The 21,825-nt window shown below is 35.6% G+C and overlaps 1 protein-coding gene across 5 annotated transcripts in view; it reads left to right on the top strand.

Annotated features, from left to right (window-relative positions):
* Positions 1-21,825, top strand: part of PGGT1B (protein geranylgeranyltransferase type I subunit beta) — a 52,099-nt gene that overhangs the window by 21,265 nt on the left and 9,009 nt on the right. For 3 of the 5 annotated variants that reach the window (XM_008952069.5, XM_008952067.5, XM_003826725.6), the window contains exons 3-7: positions 82-149; positions 3,690-3,841; positions 5,178-5,310; positions 10,678-10,723; positions 19,704-19,888. In XM_008952069.5, the coding sequence (XP_008950317.1) occupies positions 82-149; positions 3,690-3,841; positions 5,178-5,310; positions 10,678-10,723; positions 19,704-19,888 (584 nt within the window). The remainder of the gene's footprint in view (positions 1-81; positions 150-3,689; positions 3,842-5,177; positions 5,311-10,677; positions 10,724-19,703; positions 19,889-21,825) is intronic. The other 2 variants (XM_055112554.2, XM_034960358.3) reach the window with 1 other exon arrangement.

Genomic DNA, 21,825 nt, shown 5'->3' with positions numbered 1-21,825 from the left:
AAAGATTGTGTAATTAAACTGCTTTAGAATCTGTGCAAAAATAAAGTGTACTTTAAATAAGCACATGCTTTTATTTTCTAGGATCAAATCTAAATCGCTGTGGTTTCCGAGGCTCTTCATACCTGGGTATTCCGTTCAATCCATCAAAGGTTGGTTCTATTTGGTTCAGAAGGAAGTAGAAGGGATATAGGGATATTTTAATAAAAGAGAAAACTAAGAAGTTACACAGAAAAAAACAGGCTTCCAGATTTCAATGTGGCTAAATGTTGTCTAATAATATATATATATTATAAACTGAAATCCTTTAAAGGAAACCTATACCTACTTTACTTCCTCAAAGAAGTGCACTTTCTTCCGGGAAGAATACATGCAGTACATAAACACACACAAATTTCTATTAATTGTTACAAAAAATTGTCTCAGTATCATACATCTGTGTATAAAAGTTATTGGTGATTTCCTGAGTAAAGGAAAACAGAGCACTGAAGTGTTTTGATACCTGCTGTGTAAGAAGCCAGTAAACTTTATTGTGTTTATAGAAAGACTCTACATTTAGCTCACATTTCTTAGGAATAAAAGAAAAAGCCCTTCTAAAGGCAGTGATTGAAGACCTAGGTAGTGATTATTTTAATGACTTTTATTAGAATATGCAGAACTTCTTCACGGTTATATCCAAAGGCCTTGATACCAGCACATGCCAATATAAAAACAGTGAGTCCTAACAGAGGGAGGAACTTTATTTCTTCTTCAAAGGAGCAGACCCAGAAGAAACTTTGTAGTGTTCCATATGTACACAAAATACAAGTATTTTTCTACAGTAGAAAGTAGAGAAAAGCATCATTTTTTCTAAAGCGGCCTCACACCGTAGAAACTTTTTCCCTGATGGGGCCAGCCTGCTTATGTAATGGTTATAAGCCAGTATCTTGTTGGGCTGAGTATCCACTTGCAAGGTAAATGGAGAGCTACCGGTTTTTCCGTAATCAGCTTCAAATTTTTGGAATAAATAGCAGTAATGTTGAAGAAGATGACATACTTTGATAGAGGTACTACTTCAGCTTTCTTCCTCTGCCTTAAGCTGTAAACCAGCTTGCCTGTGTCAAGGTCATATGAATTTACCAGCAGGACTCCAATTATGGGTGCCCACTGCATTTAGCAGGGAATGAGAAAACAAAGGATTCAGAAAATTTGTCCCTTTTCATGCCTATCATATTTTCCACCTTAAGCTAATCCTGAATACAGGTAATGTCTTCATTTAGTCATAATGAACAGAATATCGTGCCACTAGTTATGACCGTTATATATACTATACTATATATAGTACTATACTATATATAGATGTCTACCTATATTTGTTGCAGTGCTTTAATAACATTACTTTTAAAGTATGATCCTTCCCCCAACCAACGCCTGCACCAAAACATTTTCAAAATAACAGGAGTAAAATTGAAGAAAAAACCATTATTGCCCTTGGTTCACAGAGTCTCCTGAAACTCCTTTTTGGGCCTTCATTCACTTGCACCCTGATATCTTCTGGGCAAGCTAGGTCTCACTTCATGCTGTATTACCTTCATCTGAATTCTGGGTGGTAAAAGGAACTAGATATTCCAAGTGGTATCACATAGAACCGTCACTGAGAGTGGTGGCTGAGCGTCTAGGAGACAGATTAGGCCAAGAGAATGTGAGGAGGCACATTAGATTGTCCAGTACAGTGTATGAATAAAATATTGTCACTGAGTTTTCTTCTGAAGCCACCAAACTACCTATGGACCATTCATTGACTTACCTGATAAATGCTTGGGACCTTCAATGGCTGTAGAGCACTTTTTGAGAAACACTGATGGATCCTCCCACTATTCTCACAATTTCCTTTCACAAATCCCATGCTCTCTAGCAAATTTTGTGTTGTCCTTAATGTGCACCCCAGAATTATCCTTCTCTAATTTGCTTTTACTTTTTCTTCTACCTGTAATACCTCCTCTTCATCTATACCTGCCCAGGCTCCTCTTCTGCCGAAAAGAATTCCTATTTAAACCCATGTTATTATTATCCCTCCCTTATGACTACTCATTACATTGTATTGTAATTATTTGAGTAGACTTATCTTCTGCTCTTAAGGTTAAGGTCCACATTTAATTTATGTTTGGCTTCCATGCAGTTGTTTTAACATAGCAGGTGTTTACTTTAAGTATCAAAAAGTTAAATATGGAATAGGAATTCTAAGAAGTCAGTTGTAAATGTGGAATAGGATAGCCAGGAGAACTAGAGCTTGAGTTCTAAGGAGGAACTTAGAATGAAAGACGTAAAGATGGAAATTTGCTTGGTACATTTGTGAGACCATATAAAGAACTGCATATCTGGCCAGGCACAGTGGCTCACACCTGCAATCCCAGCACTTTGGGAGGATGAGGAGGATGGATCACTTGATCTCAGGAGTTTGAGACCAGCCTGGGCAACATGGAAAAAACCTGGTCTGTACATAAAATACAAAAATTAGCTGGATGTGGTGGCAGGTGCCTGTAGTCTCGGCTACTTGGGAGGCTGAGGCAGGGCAGGAGGATTGCTTGAGCCTTGGAGGCGGAGGTTGCAGTGAGCGAGATTGTGCCACTGCACTCCAGCCTGGGTGACGGAGCAAAGCCTATCTCAAAAAAAAAAATGTGTATCTAAAGGTGGGTAGGTGGGGTGGGTTCAGATTATTATAAAAAGGGTAGTGAACACCATTCAAATTCATTCTGTGGGGAACCATAGAAGGTAAGTATGCAAGAAAATCTTACGATTCATGGGTGGTTTCAAGACCCTTGGATCTTGACTCCGAAGAACTAGTGGTCCGTCTGATATTTGCCTTGCACTTAGTCATCATTAAGATAAGTAACAGCTTTTTAGACAGTAACTTATTTAATCGTCACAATAACCTTGTGATGTACTAATATCTTCATTTTCTAGAATTAGGAACATTAAGCAAGCCAGTGAGAAATAGAACCAGGATTTTATGCATTTCAATGATTGTAAAAGTTTACATTTATTATAGAAGGCAGAAGAGTTTATTTTAATTGTATCGTTTTTTAGTTTCTTATATGGTGATCACTACTGTGGTATTTAATTTAGATTTGTGCTATATAAAATAAGTTTTGTTTTAGAAATCTTTTTTTCTGGAAGGCTATATGCTTTTCTGACTTTATAAGACTTAAATTATAAGTGATAGCGTGATTAAGTTTGAGGTTTAAATAATTTAGCCAGGCATGGTGGTTTGTGCCTGTTGTAGTCCCAGCTACTCTGGAGGCTGAGGCAGGAGAATCACTTGAGCCCAGGAGTTGGAGACTGCAGTGAGCTATGATTGCACCACTACAGTCCAGCCTGGGTGACAGATAAGACCCTGTTACTAAAAAAAAAAAAAAAAAAAAAAAAAAAATTCCAAAAAAATAAGTAATAAATAATTTGCTTTACCTGAATATCATAACTACTTCCATAATGCCTGAGGTATCAAAGAATTTAAAAATTAAGTAGCCTGTGCAATCATATTCATATTGAGACATACATAAAATGGAGATTTGTTTTTCTCAATAAGATGTCTATACAAATCAGTATAAGCCATATTTAATTTTACTATTTACTAAAACCTTATGTCAGATTTCTTAATGAAATAAGTTTTCATTTCACTTCATTAATTAGTACTATATTAATTTTGTATTTAGGCTCCTGGAACAGCTCATCCTTATGATAGTGGCCACATTGCAATGACCTACACTGGCCTCTCATGCTTAGTTATTCTTGGAGACGACTTAAGCCGAGTAAATAAAGAAGCTTGCTTAGCGGGCTTGAGAGCCCTTCAGCTGGAAGATGGGAGGTATGAGTGATTCTTTGTTACTTTTTTTGTAATATACAAAAATATATTGGAACTAAAAAATGGATACAGTACTATACTAGATCTTTAGAGGATCATACTCTATTAGAACCCCACCTAAAGCTTACGAGGTACATAATTAAGTGCATAGTCAAAAAAGTGACCTAAGATTTCCTCTGTGAGTGAAAATAATAGTAATTACAATAGCCAAACACCTTTATCTTCCTTCTTAATAACAATGGGTACATAAATAAGTAGTTGAATAATTTCAGGATTGGAATCTAATTTACATTCTAGATGAAAAATTGATATTTTGAAGTACGTATATGTTTAGTCTGGACCTCAGTTCCTTGCTTTATGGTGATTAGGGAAGAAAGGGGTGAACACTGAATATTGTTTTCCAGAGTAGGTAGTTTCCATGACATTTTTAAAGGATAGAAAAAGGAGTTCGTATGTTCATTGATATTTGGTGATTCACATAGTGTGTCTAAAGATGAATCTTCCTGGAGCTTTAAGGTAGAAAAAAATTTTTAAGTCTGAGAAGCGATAAAGCAGTAGTGAAAAGGTTAAGGAAAAGACTGCAAACAAATCCTACTGTGCTGTTAACTCTTTGTGTTCCATCTACTAATAGCTCTGTTTTCCCGTCAGTGTTTTCAAAACACTGCTCTTGATGAGGGAAAAATAAATGTAGACAAGTAGAATAAATTGACATTAATTGGAAACCCTATGAAACTAAATATTTACTTCAACCAGTACATATATGACTTATGTCTCAATATTTCAGTGTAGTCTTTGATTATTGCTTCCTTATTCTTGTTTATAAATACATACACAACATAGATTGCTGCCTCTCTACAACTAATATGTAAAATTAAAATACAATATGATCAATCGATTAAATGGTTATCTGTGTATACATTTAGAAGAAATTTCACATAGAAAAACTTGGGCTTGGAAATTTCGTACTACCCAGTAGGTCTCAGGTTTTACCTTTTACTTTTTCTGCCATTCTCAAGCCAGTATACTGCAGCTGTCCCTGGCTAGGATCAAATAAGCTTATGCTGAGTAAGCATCCAGGAGGGAGTAACATGGTAGTGTGTAAAACTACCAAGAAGTCAAAAGTTTGTAGTAGAATGATGATTTAGAGAAAGTTTTATATTATTCAAGTTAGTAGTCTTATTCTTTATTGAATAATAAAAGTAGAATATTGAATAATAAAAGTAGAATAATCAACAGATTTTTCTGTTAGTAAAGACAAACAGGAGGTGTTTCTAACCCCCATGCAAAAAAATCAGAGTCCAGTGTTAATAGAAAATCATATTGTTGTTATTATTTTCAGTTTTTGTGCAGTACCTGAAGGCAGTGAAAATGACATGCGATTTGTGTACTGTGCTTCCTGTATTTGCTATATGCTCAACAACTGGTCAGGCATGGATATGAAAAAAGCCATCACCTATATTAGAAGGAGTATGGTGAGTTCTGTTGATAAAATTGACTATTTAGGTTGTTTTTGCTGGTACATGAGGGCTGTATTATAGTGTATGTCTCATCTCTTCCGCCAACAATTTGTAAATAAGAGCATTAAGATTGCTTTTTAGGTAAATTGTGTATCAGAACACAATAAAGAAATAATCTTAAAGTGCAGATTGACTCCTTGGCCATTAAAATTTAATATGATTTTATTTAAAGAAGCAGTATCTTTATAAGAAAGGGATTGGTTGACTTAAAAGAAAAATAAGTAAAATCTGAAAGTCAAATATTGACAGCCTATTCTAGCAGGAGTTAGTAGAGAGTCCTGACAAGCAAACTGGAAGATTATGTTATCTTTGGTGAGACTATTTCTCTAATCTTTTTATTGGCATTAGTAAGGAAAGCTTAGTCTTAGCCAGAACTATCCTTTGCTCTACTGTGTCATCTCTGTATAAAAGGAGAAATAAAACTACTGCATTCCAGGTCTATTATTTCCCAAATATGAAGTTTTTCATTTTATAGATTATTTTGAGGCTGTTAGAATATTTTAGGCTGTTAATTTAACTTTTCATAGGCAATATTTCAAAATGAAAATGCCTGTGAGTTCCTAAGAAGAATGGAGTTGCATTTAAGTGAGTGTGTAACTGTGGATCATATTTTTGTAGATTCTACAACAGCCCAAATTTTAAAAAGCCTCTGGATACAGAAAGAAGATACCATTAAAGGAGTTTTAAGAGGAAAAGAGATTTATGTTTGATAGGAGGGTGGGTGATAAGAATTTTTGGTATGAATAGTACAGAAGTAATACTGTCTTCTCAGTGCACTGTATTTGGAGGTGCAGCAAGTTGATTTGCCCTGTGTCTGCTCACTTGGTTAAGGTGGCATATGCCAGAGTTTTCTCTGTAAAGTTAGTGCTTTTCCCTTTGTAATTACTGAATATCTTGTGGTGAGATACCTGGAGACTAAATATTCAGTGAGTCCCTAATCAAATTTTTATCCAATAGTGTTGTTAGTATGCATTGATGATTTTTCAGCTCTAGCATCCTTCCTATAAATATCAGTTAAAATTCTACTGTTTGAAAAAAACTTTCTCTCTGCATTTATTTATTTACTTATACTTACTTATTTATATCTGTATGGACTTCAGTTTCTTATTTTATTCAGTGGGTTGTAATCTGTTACTGTCATTATTTTGATGCTCAGATTGTCCTAGATTAGGCCTGTGGAACCCCTTTTAGTAGGCTCTATGCCCTTTTGGCATGTTACCCTCATTCTTTGAAGACCTCCTTGCTTTCTGGCACAAGATATTCCAGGTTTATCTTCTACTTTTCCATCCTCAGCTCTGGAATCAGTCATTTCTTTGAGGAGCCTTGGTTATTCTTGTTGGAGGATAGGGTTTAGAAACTAGAATCTGGGTACTAAGTATGCTCATTGGTATTGCGATATCATTACTTCTAGGCCTTTTCTCGGGCAGAGATAGGAAATGTATGTGTACATAGGCATCCCCTTACAGACACACAGAATCTATATTTCTGTATCTATTTATATGTCTATATATTAAAATCATGAATCTATCGTGATGCCTCAAATTTCAGTCTTAACACCACAGGGCTCATTTTAACTTTCGTCCTTTCATTTGTGACTCCATTTCTGATAGTGACAAGCAGTCCTGGCTCCTATTACCCAGAATACATTGGTTCTTTTTGTTTTGAGTCTGAGGGCATATAGTCAGAGTACTATATTTAAGAAGTACTCCAGTTACTTATTTTATTTCCCCCCTTTAATATGGTTATGTTATCTGTTTGAAGTACCATTAGGTTATTTGTTTCTCTTTGAATTCCATTTTAGGCTTTTCCTTCACTTAGCTCTCTCCTGCCCACAACTTCGTTGACTTTATTTATTTACTTAATATGTGAAAAACTAATTTGGTTCTTAAGGTCAGAACTATACAAAAAGATATATACAGAGAAGTGTGACTCCTTACCCCTCACCGTCCCTGTCTTCCCCCCTCTTCTTAACTCCCATACTTAACATCTTGTTCCCTGTCACCCTGTAGGTAACTATTCTCATTAGTTTTCAGTTTATCTTTCTTACATTTCTTATTGATGAGAAGATATGGATATTTTTAATGCTTTTCCTTTCTTCATAAGGTAGCATACCATACTCTTTTTTTTGCTGTTTGCTTTTTTCACTTAACAATATAGCTTGGGAGAAAAAAAAAAACACCAATACAATGTGAAAATTACTCCTTACCAGTTCAGAGAGATTTTTCTCTTTTTCTTATAGTTTCCTATTACATTACTCCACTGTGTGGATGTGCAGATGTACCATGGTTTTTTTCAGCTATTCTACATTTAGAGAATATATTTTGCAATTACAAATAATGCTGTAATTAATAACTTCCTGCATATATATTTATATATTGTTATAGATACATCTTCAGGGTAAATTTCTGGTAGTGGAATTGCCTGATCAAAAGGTAAATGCATATGTAATTTTATTAGAGATTGCCCATTTTCTCTCCAAAAAGGATAGACCAGTTTGTTTTCCTACCAATATAGGAGAGTGCCTGTTTTCACATAGCCTCACCAATAAAAAGCGTTATACTTTTTTTGTTTTTACCTTTTTTTCTGGTAGTCGAAAGGTGATATTTCAGTATATTTTTAATTTTGCTGCCCTCCTCTCATGATTTTTCATTTTATTATTTCTTTTATTATGAGTGTAATTGACCATTTTTTTAACTCGAGGGCCATACAAATCCAGACTGCAGGCCAGAGTTAGCCTTTGGGCCATTGCTGACCCCTAGTTCTAGTCCATTATTTTGCATTTGCTTTTTTTTTTTTTCCTTCTTTTTTTTCTTTTTAGGAATTCCATTTTAGTGTCTGTTCTTTTTTTTTTTGCCTGACCTTCTTTTCAGCCACTTTCTCTTTGACCTTTTTGACTTATCTCATTTTTATTCTCTTGGATGTTTTCTCCTTTTTTCAGTGTCCCTTGTATTTTCATTTGAGATTATTCTTCCTTAGTCATCCTGTAATTTAAAATTTATTTCTTATTTTGTCTTTTTCTTCTATTTCTTTTCTAACACTATTTCTCTTTTTATTTCTATTGTTTGTTCATCTGTTTTTAACTTTTAATTTCCTTTTTTATTTCCAAATGCTTGTTCGAGGATATGTATTTGAGTGTGGAGTGCTACGTTACAGTTTTCTTCTGATTCATGCCTATTTCTTGGGAGTAGAGGCAGATTTTCATATACTTAGGTGTTAGCGTTTCATTTGCTGTATTTTCATCTCAGAGTTACTTTGTATGTTAGTGATTTTTATTTTTTCTGATAAGAATTCCTAGTTTAAGATTGTTCTCTTCATTGTAATGCAGTATGCTTTCTTTACTGGGTGGCTTTTTTTGTAGCTGGGGTTGTTCTATGATTTTTCTGGTAGGAAAAAGGTTCTCTTTTGTTTCTCAGGTATCTAAATTTTGCTTTTTTGAGCTTTCCTTTATCACCTGATTTTCAAAGGGCTTCTCCCTCCTTTTTTAACTTTCTTCACCAAAATTTATACTCTTTGAGCCCTGCCACTTTGACTTGCACATTCTTTTAAGTGCCTTCCATATAGCCAGTGCTGTGTTTACCAGGCCTCTTTCTGAACAGGCTATCCTCATTTTGCATGATAGTGCCATACTATAATGATAACCACACAAGCTGAAATGATACAAGGTGATTTTAATCATCAATGGGAAAAATTATGATTGTTTTATGACCTTTAAAATTTTTGCCAAAACATTGAAAACTCTTCCTGTCAGTTATAAATGTATGATGTTTTAAATAGTAAAATCAGTATATAGTATACTATAATGTTTTAAATAGTAAAATCAGTATATGGTATACTATAATTTAAAACATTAGAAATATTGTGAATATTGCCTTCTTCTCATTATATAAATTATAAGATGGAGTATTTTTTCTGTGTCTTGGCAAATGACCACAATCTAAGTTTCTATCAGCTTCCAACGTTGTGTGTTTTGTGTTTTCAGTGTTGTGAAGTCGCTGAGAATTCCTTTTATGTGAAGTTTTTTTGCCCATAGCAGTTCCCTAGAACATCTTCATCTTTTTTTATCACAAGCTCTTCCCTTGCTTATAGATGTTTCACCTTCACTTAGTTCTTCTGGTGGTATATCTAGAGTCTCAAACAGCAATATTATCAACATTCCCGTAATAGCTGTTTCTTCTATAACTCTAATTTTAAGTTCGTACCCAGTGTTAATGCTTTTTATTTCTTTACTGCACTTTCATCTTTGTTTGCCAAGCCCCTCTTTCTGTTATGCCTTTTGATAAAATATCATGTGGGTTTATCACTGAGAGACAAAGAACACAACCACAGTCTGCTATCTGTGTGTGAACTGAATAACATGAGCAATGACCAATTCCTAACAGACTTTGAAAAAGGTGGTATGATTGATCACTGATCGCGATGCACATGTGTTATTTATGTAGTGATTTGCAGAGTGAAGAGCCAGCAACGGAGTTTTGTACTTTTTGCAATTATGGTTAATATGCTGCTGTGGTTACTGAAGTTTGTTGTGTTATTTAGCTAAACCATGGCAACTGGAATGTGTGCATAAGAGAACTGTGCAAAGTGAGAACTGCCTGTATTTCTCATATTTAGGGTGGATTTTCTCTTAGGCAGTGATTTTAGATCAATCTCAGAACTACTGTTAGCTCCCCTCCTCTCATGATTTTTCATAAATCACCCTTGCTCTCTGCAAAGGTGTGTAGAGTTGCAATAGACGGCTTGCTGGGATTTGATGTTTCTTTTTCTGTAGACAGGTAATCTGAAGCTTGAGTGTGTCTTCTTGCTTTGCTAAGATTTGAGATTTCAAAGTTTCATTGTTCTTCTTCTGTTTTGATTTTGGAGTGTATGTGGGGAGATTCAAATAATGGTACCCAATAATGGCTACCATTATTCTCAGTGACCCCAGACTGCCTCAGAATAGACTTGTTTCATGTTTATAATGTTCTATCAGTATGACATCCTTACATTTTCCTCCAACTCATGTATACTTGCAATTGTAAAGGAGTAAGGTTTGGAGCTTTTATTGAGTAGAGATTGAATATGTAGATAACTTTGAATAATCTATTCTCAGAATGTGCCTAGGGTATGCATTTAGTGATTTGGCTTGGTGAATAAGAAGAGAAAATCAGGTATTTGAAAATGCCTAATTCTACTTCTCCATGGGGAAAAACGCATATTTTGGAAGATATAAAGGAGAAATAAAATTAGAAGAGACCTAAAAAACTTAGTTCATTGGCAACTTATTTATTCATTTATTATTATTATTATTTCCCTATTAAACTGAACAATGTTTTTCTTTTTCAGTCCTATGACAATGGACTGGCACAGGGAGCTGGACTTGAATCTCATGGTAAGACATCTTAAATAAGTGAACATGTAGTTTCTTTTGTTCCCTTAGACAACATCTTGGTGTCTTCAGTATGGAGAACCTCAGAAGTTTTTCTCAACCCTTGGTGCAGCATAATTTTCTTCTTTGTCACTTTCCTGATTCTCTTTTGACACCATTTTGTCTATTTGAAGCCTCTTTGGTCAGTAATCATTCAGGTGTTGTTCAGGCTGGGATGTTCATATGATGTTTTCTAGTAATCTATTCAAGTGTTATCTGCATGAAAATATCTTGGGATTGTTTCTTACACTATCATTAGAAAACAACAGGTTTTCTTTGGCATAACTCTAAAAGGCTAGACCAAATATAGAATATTAAATATGAATGCACAAGTTCATGAAGAAATGAACATTTTTATTTTCCTTCCTTAACAAAATTATTATTAGTCATAGTTGTAAAACATTTTGCTGCTTAGCTTATATTCAGTGCAAACATTAATACGGTCTTTTCTTTCATGTTTTTTTCCACTTTGGCAGAGCTAGAATAATGATGTGATAGTCACTAAGTGTCAGCACATCAATAGCCTGAATTCTCTCAAGTTGAAATTTCCATTTGGAGATAAATAAGCTTCCATTCTTCTTTTCTAAAAAGAAAAAGGCCAGGTCATGGAGACTCTCTGAGTGAATTTCACTTTCTTCCTCATCACAGCAGTTTTCCATATAATTATTTGTTATCTCCATCCCTTCGCTAGCATAATGTAGCAGAAAGAACAGATCAGTGTTCTCGTCTCAGCCCTGACACCAACTGAGTGACCTTGGCTCCTCGTGTAATTTCTCGGAGGGTTTCCTCATCAACAGAGTAGAAAGAATTCCATCTTTCTTTAGGATTGTTGTTAGTATTATAAGAGATATGGGGGAAAGTGGTTTGTAAATCATAAACCTGTATAAAAAGATATTTCTAACAAATATTCCTTAATCCCATAGCCTTGTATACATTCTGGGATTTTGTCCTATCAAGTATTTCCTCCTCTTCTCACCTCTTCACTCCCTCCTTCAATTTAGGTAGTTGTAGAGTATGTGTCTCTAAGGGGTATATAGAACACTGTCCTGGAGTTTCCTCTGAAGCCATACTATAATTATGACACCATAGTTTTTGTGCGTGCCTGAGTCTCTATGAGATGGAGGGTGGGAGGAGCTGGCAATAACAATTATGTTACTAGTCATCACCACATGATCAAGAGGGATATAGTTATAGTTGTACAAAGAGGAAATCTGGCGGCTCTAAGAATTTCTAAGAAGACAGGATCTGGTGTTTACTATTGTAGGTGGTATTAGTGTACACTCTGGCTAAGGAGTCACCTCACCTGTGAGACAGCTGATATTATTTCCAAGACATTGGGATTATATTCTCTGGAATATGAAACAGAGGGGCTGCCCAAACATGACACTGTCTAATGGGTCCTGTCAGGAAAAAATCTTCCTGAGTTATACAAGTCATGATTTTGAATTGGTATGGCTTGAGTAGGCTGTACCCATTAGGATCATCAGTGATGGGCTATAGTTCATGCCCAAAGCATATATCTTCCTTCTATCTGTAAATTTGGCTTGGTAGGTTTGAGGCCTAAAGCCCTAGAGGAAGGCCTTTTAATCATAGTGTCACAGTGTATTTGTATATCTTAAATAGGTTATTATACCAAAGTATAGCCCCTTCAGCCTTTGGAACAACCAAGCAGGACCTGGGTATCTGGAGTCCCTGGTAAGGTTGTCTCCGGCCAGGAGCATCTTCCTCAGTATTACAGTATGGCCTACAAATACCAAATATTATAATTTTCTTTGTGTGCTATGAGGTTAGATAGGCTGGGAAGTACTACCCTAAAGGATTTTGGTTTAGTTTTCTTTCCCCTTCTCATCACCATCTATACTAGCAAGTGAAACCTCTTTCTAAAAAGTAGTCCTGCAATTTGGCAACCCATCAAGTCATCGTGTTCTCTCTTTTTCTTTTTTATTGTTACTGTCTTTGGAAAAGTGTTCCAAATGTACTATTCACCTTTCTTCACAAATGACTTGTTCTGTAATTCTCTGTGTAAGCCTTTAGCAACTTAGGAAGTTTGTCTTTGAAAGTCATGAGTGATCTGTATTTCAAATCCAATATCTTTTTCTCATTCCTCATCTTATATTTATTGAAGCATTTGAGCTATTAACCTCCCCACTTCTTTCTTAAAACGTCACATTCCACTTGTCCTACTTCCTCATGAATTACTTCTGGTTCCTTCACCATCTTTGTTTCTTCCTGTCACTTCTTTACCTCAGTTCAGCTTTCTTTTCTCTGAGTAGTTCTTCCTAAATCTCAAAGCTTTTGTACATGCTGTTCCTTGTACATAGAATCTTCCTCCATCATCCTCCACCCCCAGCATACACCTGGTTTTCTTTCACATCCTTCAGATCTTGGTTCAAGCTCGTGATTTAAAATTGCAAACCACCCAGATACACATGCAGTATTTATAATAGAATTGCAAACCAACTGCACATACACATCCCATTCTCTAACCCCCTTTCTAGATTTATCTTTCTCTATATCACTTACTATTTTATAAACGACCTATGTTTTATCTATTTGTTTATTGTCTGCTTCTTCTCACTTAAACCTCATGAGAACAGAGTTTTTTGCCTATGTTACACACTGATGTATCCTCTACACCTGTAACATGCTTGGCGCATAGTTGAACAAACTAACAGATGGTTCTTTATTAATTATCTCTGTGTTGATGGCACCCAAAACTGTGTTTCCCAATCTGTACTGTTACTTCTGTGCTGCATAGCCCTCTTTCCATTTGCTTGCGAGGCATCTTTCTCGATATGACTTCAGTATCTCAAACTGCATATTTTTAAAACTGTCATTCTCCTCTTCAGCCTGTTGATGCTATTCAGAAATAACGTAGATTTATTGATTTTTTAAAAAAATTTTTTTGGCCTGGGGGAAGCCAGCAATCTGGAATTTTGAGTTTAATTTTAATCTCCTTTTCAGTTTTTGTTTTTAATTTGCAAGTTACACCAGTTGTCCTCCATAAATTAGCAACTTATAATCCCTGATCTACAGACTAAGAGGAAAATAATGCATTTATTAACCAGCTGCTGTTTGCCCACTACCATCTGATACTTTACATACAGTCTCATTGAATCCCCATATCAACCCTCTGAGAATAGACATTTTTGTCTTAGTCAGAACTCAGAGAGGTAAAACCACTATGAGTATTAAAGAATAAAGGCTGTAATAGAAATATGATTTTATACACAAGTGTGGAAGAAGATGGAGAAGAACCTAAAAGGGGTAGTTGGAGGGTCAGGGAAAATCACTGACAAGTCTCCTGAAACAGTGGCACAGGTGGACAAGTCAGGCCATACAGGGAAATCTAGAAAGCCAGACACAGTCACCTGCCAGATTGTGACTGTGGTGGATAAGTCTGTGAAGGGCTGGTGCTCCTGCATCTGTATGTGGGCCTGACGTAACCAGGGCAAGAGTAAGAAGAATTTGGATGACAAGTATATGGGAGAATGAGGGCAAGCTGGACTCTACCAGCATCACTGCCTTTGTTGCTTACCTCCTCTAACCATAACCAGGGTAATGAGTGTTACTTGACTTCCACCATACAAGTCTCACACAGATTTCTCTAACTTTTGACCATACAGGGAAGTGGATCCTGGGGAACAGAATTCTAGCTTAGCCAAGTTGACACAGTAGAAAACCACAATAATTATTGTTATTTCACTCAGAGAAGTCACTTGCTTAGTGGGCTTACATATCAGGTTAAGTGTCATAACCCACTTTAAAACCCTGTGCTTGCTCAGTAATCTCATCCTGCCTACAATTAAGTCCCTTAGTTTATTCCTCTGTAATCTGATTCCAGTCTAGCTTTGTAGACCCACATCTGAGTGACCCCTTCCATGCACTCTAGGTTGTAAGAAAACATACTCTCCAAACATTTGTATGTGGCTTTTCACCTCTGGACGTTGCTAATATTCCTTTTCCTTTGCTTGAAATGCTTCCTTTCCACCTGCTTCTGCTTGTTTCTCTTTTCATAACCATCAGAGTTTAATCTATCTTTCTATACCTGTTTCCAGGGGTTCAAGTGTCACCTTCTCTATAGAATATTTCTTCATCTTTTGTCCCCCTTAGTTCTGAGCAAAATTTCCCTTTTCTGTATTCCCATAATACTTCATTCATGCCATTTTTATGGTACTTACCTCTGTTTATCTTTGCTGGATTGTAAGCTGGTCATATGTCTTATTCCATATGCCCTTGTACAATGTACTATTTGATGAATTGGTTATCCTGTATTCCACTTTGCATCTCTTGCTTGGAAAGTTGAATTTGGAATGTGTACTTCTGTTAGTTTGTTATTAATTTAGTTTCTTCATCTGCCTCTCTCATTCCCCAATTTAAATATTATTTAATATATATATATATTTTAATTCAACTACTCTTCTCCAACTGTAGCTTAGCTTGGAGCCCATTTTTCGTGAAAACTAAACAGACATATTTTATCCTTTTAGGCTGTGATCATCAAATGTAGTGATTCTCTTTATCCCCATGATTCCCTTGAGATAGTGCATGTTGAGTGTCCCTTATCCAAAATACTTGGGTCCAGAAGTGTTTTGGATTATGGAATATTTGCATTATACTTACCAATTAAGCTTCCCTAATCTACAAATCAGAAATTTGAAATGTTCCAGTGGACATTTCCTTTGAGTGTCATGCAGGCGCTCAAAAAGTTTCGGATTTGGGAGCATTTCAGATTTTAGAATTTTGGATTAGAGATACGCATCTTGTACAGTTTTAGGGTAAAATGTTCCTTTTGTTTTGGAAGAATTGAATTTTCCTGCTTTGTTAGAGATAAAACTATTCTCGCTGCCCCCACCCCCACCCCCGCCAACTCAGGATTCATAATGCAGAAGTTCAGATAAATTAATTTGGTTCCATGATTCTTTTAAAATATCTCTACTTCTTAATTATAAAGATAAATATTAAATCTAAATAATCAACTCCCTTGAATTTACTTCACTTGGCCGGGCATGGTGGCTCTGCCTGTTAATCCCAGCACTTTGGGAGGCCGATGTAGGTGGATCACTTGAGGTCAGGAGTTCAGGACCAGCCTGGCCAACATGATGAAACCCCATCTCTGCTAAAAATACAAAAAAAATTAGCCAAACGTGGTGGCACACACCTGTAATCCTAGCTACTCGGGAGACAGAGGCACAAGAATTGTTTGAACCCAGGAGGCGGAGGTTGCAGTGAGCCGAGATCACACCACTGCACTCCAGCCTGGGTGACAGAGCAAGACTGTCTCAAAAAAAAAAAGAAAAATTTACTTCACCTTTTTAATATGGTGTTTAGTTGTAAAATGATGTACTTATTTATGTGCCTATTTATTTAGTTTTCTACTTTAGCTATATGATTTTTGACTACCTTAAATTTCAGAGGACATGGATTCTTTCTGATAACTTAGTATATACAAGTACTAAGAGAATCTCTAAAACTGAGCTGGAAAACCTGTGGGAGCAAAATAAGTTATAACTGTTACACTGTTAAAATATAAGTAGATCATAACATAACAGAGCTGAAGTCAGGAACACCTCCTTTACCCTGCAGTTGGAAGAACTGGGGTAGGTTAAGAGAGAGTCTCTATGGTCCCTTTCATCTGTGATGTTTTATGACTGAAGTATTCTGCATATGCTAATTCTCCATATAACTGAAGCACATCACGTAGGTGGCAAACTTTTAACCATTTCAGATGAAAATCTTTCTTATTCTTTTATTTGTATTGGCCTTAATATTCTTACCATTATCCTTAAACTTTTGTTCATACTGTGTCTTCAACTAAGGCATAATGAGCACAGTTTCACCTTTTCTTGATGAATTCAAATCATTATAATAAAGAACAATTCTAGTATTGTACTTTTAATATAATGATATAGTATTCTTGAAATATTTTGAAGTGTGTACACATCATTGATCTAACCCCATTCAGCCCCAAAAAGATATTCCATTTTAGTTCTTGTGCCTGTTTTTAAATAGAATTTTGTAATCTACTTATCAAAATGTCACTTTTCTTTTCTTCCTGTTTTTATGTCTGCCTTTAACACTCTTCTAACATACTACTACTTTTTTATTTTTATTTTTTTGAGACATAGTCTCTCTCTGTCGCCCAGGCTGGGGTGCAGTCAAGGGATCCTCCTACTTCCACCTTCTGAGTTGCTAGGACCTCAGGTGCACACCACCATGCCTGGCCAATTTTAAAAATATTTTTTTGTAGAGACAGGGTCTCCTTATGTTGCCCAGGCTGGTCTTGAACTCCTGAGCTCAAGCAGTTCTCTCACTTTGGCCTCCCAAAGTGGTGGGATTACAGGCATGAGCCACCTTGCCCAGCCTAACATACTAGTTTTTATACAGGGTTTTATAACTAGTTTTTTAGAGATTTGTGTAAAACAAGAGACTTTAGGAGCAACAGGCTTACCTGTTGGTAAATGAATGTTAAAGCTAGACTTTGTAAATGTTTCTGGCAATCCAGAGTCCAAACTTACTTCTGGAGTTACTATGTTCAAAATCCAGTAGTTTGGACAAAGTAAAGAGTGTTTTTCTTTGAGTTCTGCCAGTTTGCATTAAGTAATCCTAATAAGTAGTTTGAGGAGTAATCCTTAATTGCCTCTTTTTACTTTTCGGGAGTTTGAAAGGTTACTTACTGTCTATTAGAGACTTTATATTTAATGATGTAATAAAACTTGAAGTCATGGCTTGGTTATCATGAAAGAAAAATTGGAACTAGTGAGTCATTTGAAAAGGAAATAAGATTACTAGTTGCTTAATAGAAATTATTTTAAAAGGTTGTAATAATTTTTTTTAGCTTTTCTTTTGATTCACTCAAGACTAACATAGATGTCCCAACTAATTCTGAAGATTAAATAGTTCTTAACTGACAGTAACACTTCTAATATGATAGCTACCTTGAGTTTTCTAGAGGGAATGCTCACCTTTCCTTTGCCAGAGAATACATTCAAGATTTGTAACACCAAAAGGAAAGTTAAGGCATGAGATATATTAGGAACAAGGCATTTAAATTGCTGAAATTAATAAAAATCACTAGGTGAAGTCATAATAAATTGCAAGTATAAGTATTTTCAAATTATTTGGAGTTGACAACAAATAGTGCCAGTAAAAAGTGTTGTTTCTTTTCTTATATGGAAAAATACTGACTTTTCATTTCCTGAGGAAAGTACCTTTGTGAGTGTATTAGTTTTCTATCACTGCCATAACATTTTAGCACAAATATAGGGGTGTAAAACAACACAAATTTATCCTCTCCATTTCCGGCCAGAGCTGTACATCTGTAACTAAGTCTGAACTGAGACTTACAGGGCTAAAATCAAGATGTCAGCAGGGCCGGCTCCTTTCGCCAACAGTGTCTCCAGAGGAGAATCTGTCCCTTGACTCTTCCCAGCTTCTAGTGGCTGCTGGCATTCCTTACCATTGGCTACAACACTCAAATCTCTGGCACCATAGTTGCATTGCCACCCCCTCTCTGTTAGTCTAATCTCCTTCTCTCCTCTTATAATGGCACTTGTGAGTACAATTAGGGCCCACCCAGATAATACCAAATAATCTCCCCATTTGAAGATCATTTAACTTAATCACATTTGCAAAGCCTCTTTCTCCGTATAAAGTAACATTCACAGGTTCCAGGGATTAGGACTTAAATATTGGGGAGGCATTATTCAGCCTACACAGTGGGTATGGATACGTTTTGAAGTAATGCTGTGCATCTGCTTTCATATTTGGTTTCCCTCTTTCCTACTGCCCCCATCTCCCACCATTCTTTTCTTCCTTAAAATTCTTTTTTTTTTTTAATACTTTAAGTTCTAGGGTACATGTGCACAACGTGCAGGTTTGTTACATATGTATACATGTGCCATGTTGGTGTGCTGCACCCATTAACTCATCATTTACATTAGGTATTTCTCCTAATGCTATCCCTCCCCGCTCCTCCCACCCCACAACAGGCCCCGGTGTGTGATGTTCCCCACCCTGTGTCCAGGTGTTCTCATTGTTCAGTTCCCACCTATGAGTGAGAACATGCGGTGTTTGGTTTTCTGTCCTTGCGATAGTTTGCTCAGAATGGTGGTTTCCAGCTTCATCCATGTCCCTACAAAGGACGTGAACTCATCCGTTTTTATGGCTACATAGTATTCCATGGTGTGTGCATTTTCTTAATCCAGTCTATCATTGATGGATGTTTGGGTTGGTTCCAAGTCTTTGCTATTGTGAATAGTGCCACAATAAACATATGTGTACATGTGTCTTTATAGCAGCATGATTTATAATCCTTTGGGTATATACCCAGTAATGGGATCGCTGGGTCAAATGGTATTTCTAGTTCTAGATCCTTGAAAAATCGCCACACTGTCTTCCACAATGGTTGAACTAGTAAATAGGAACACCTTTACACTGTTGGTGGGACTGTAAACTACTTCCTTAAAATTCTTAAGCTGACTAGTTGTAATATCTGTATATCAGCTTCTAACTTGTTTATGTTATTTGTGAAAACTTGTTTGTAGCTTAGGGTTGATGGAGCCTCAATTCATAAGCAATATACTGTCTTTAAGGGAGTTAAAAATCAGTCTCAGGTGATTGGGTCCTGGGCAGGGAGTTAGCAGTCCCGGACTTTAGTTCCAAATCTGCCGTTAACCATGTAATTTTAAACAAGTTCCTTAATCTTGTTCCAAGTCTTACTTTTTTTCATAAGTAAAATGTTTCTTATAGCTTTATATTCTCTGTTTTAACAAATATTGAAGACTTGTGTTTAGTGGTTATTTTAAAATCTCATCTTTTAAATTTAAATTTTATTTCACTATTTTCTAGAATTATATAACCACTTTTTCCCCTTGAACATTTTGTACTATTTTCATAAGCATCTAATTTGAAGTTTAAAACATTGTGTGGTTTTGATTAACAGGAGGATCAACTTTTTGTGGCATTGCCTCCCTATGTCTGATGGGTAAACTAGAAGAAGTTTTTTCAGAAAAAGAATTGAACAGGATAAAGAGGTGGTGTATAATGAGGCAACAAAATGGTTATCATGGAAGACCTAATAAGCCTGTAGACACTTGTTATTCTTTTTGGGTGGGAGCAACTCTGAAGGTAAGAGAAATAATAAAAAATGAGAAACCTATATTCTGTGTTCATATAAATTGTGCTAAAAAGGTTTGATCTTTGTAATGTGTATTAAATATTGTTAGGTTTAGGCTACTGGATTTTCTCTTTTGCTCTGCCAAAGCTAGTCTCTGTATGGTTTTTCCATAGAATTCAATGATCTCTTGTGCTGCTTGAAAATTTTCATTCTTGGAAAACTCAAGTAACCCAGAACTTGAGTTTTATGCCTACTTAAACCTTACATAGAACATATTGAATACTTACTTTCTTGTGGGTATAAGGTAATAAAAAAGTTGGAACTGACTAGTTCATATAAATCAGGGATCTGTCTGAAAATGATAGCAGTAAAGGTTTTATGGGAAGGTATTAATCTTAAAAGACAAACCATGGGTCATTTCTTCAAAAACCATGTAAGGACTTTTTTATTATTTATTTGTTTAAACCTTCTGAAACTCATCAATTGACATGCCAGCACATTTTTTCCCATCTCTACTACCTTTTAATATACCTAATTCCGTAAGGTTATTTAGTCACTAAATACACACAAGTTTTCTCTGTCTTAAAGTTGCCTTTTCATCTTTAAGAATTGTTACCTTGTTCTGATATTCTGCCATGTAACAGGAGTCTGTTAGAGGAGTCCATGTTTGTCTTCTCCATAATATCCTAATTTTTTCTCTTAAAATTTATGTATAAGGTTGAAAAAAATTTGGAAAAGAATGATTTAAAATGATGACAGTAGTCTCCCTGTCTCTCCTCACTTGTAGTACCATTTCTCAGGTGCATTTCAATTTTTTTTGACTGTGGGAAATTTCAAGCATATTCAAAAGCAAAGAGAAAGGTGTAATAACACCCATGTGTCCATCAACCAGTCTCAACAATTATCAACCGAAAGCTACCCTTTCTTCATCCATACTCTAATCCCTTCAATTCACTGAATTATTTTAAAGCAGATCCCATATATCATTTTTTATATTCTCTGGAAATTTTTTAATATAATCTCTAAATGAAAATAAATTTTTTAAAAAAACAGAACCTTAGTGTCATTATCACATCTAAACAATTAGCCATAATTTCTTATTATCATTAAATATCCAGTGATTTCCTGTTGTATCACGTATATTTCCTATTGTATCACATCAAGAGGCATGTAATATCCAATTATCTCTCCTTTTAATCAAAGAGCTCCAGAGTTGAAAATATACATAGCACATTATACTAACAGTTTAAACATTTGTAAGTATACAGTTCACTAGCATTAATTCCATTTACAATGTTGTGTAATCGTCACTATCATGCAAAACTTTTTCATTATACCCAACATAAATCCTGTATACATTAAACAGTAATTCCCTATTCTTCTTTCCCCTCAGCCTGGTAACCTCTCCTCTGCTCTCTGTCACTATGAATTTGTCTATTCTAGGTACCTCATATAGGTGAAATCATACAATATTTGTCCTTCTGTTTCTGGCTTATTTCACTTAGCATAATGGTTTCAGGGTTTATTTATGACATGGCATATATCAAAATTTCATTTTTTAATGGCTTAATAATAATATTCCATTGTATATGAATACCACGTTTTCCTTCTTCATTTATCTGTTGATAGTCACTTGCGTTGTTTTCACCTTTTGGCTATTGCAAATAATACTGCTAAAAACATGGGTGTATAAATATATGTTCAAGTCCGTGCTTTCATTTTTGAGGGGTACCGTATGTATATAGGAGTGGAATTGCTGGGTCATATGGTAGTTCTTCATTTAACTTTTTGAGGAAATGCCAAACTTTTCCACAGCAGCTACAACATTTTGTATTCCCTCTAGCAATGTATGAGAGTTCCATTTTCTCTACATCCTCACCAACATTTGTTTTTTCTGTTTGTTTTTATGTATATATATTAATATAATAGCCATCCTAATGGATCTGAA

Source organism: Pan paniscus, chromosome 4 (genome assembly GCF_029289425.2).
Source record: "Pan paniscus chromosome 4, NHGRI_mPanPan1-v2.0_pri, whole genome shotgun sequence".
Classification (NCBI taxonomy): Eukaryota; Metazoa; Chordata; class Mammalia; order Primates; family Hominidae; genus Pan; species Pan paniscus.
The sequence above is the reverse complement of the archived record's forward strand: the minus strand, read 5'-3'. Positions and strand labels throughout refer to the sequence as shown.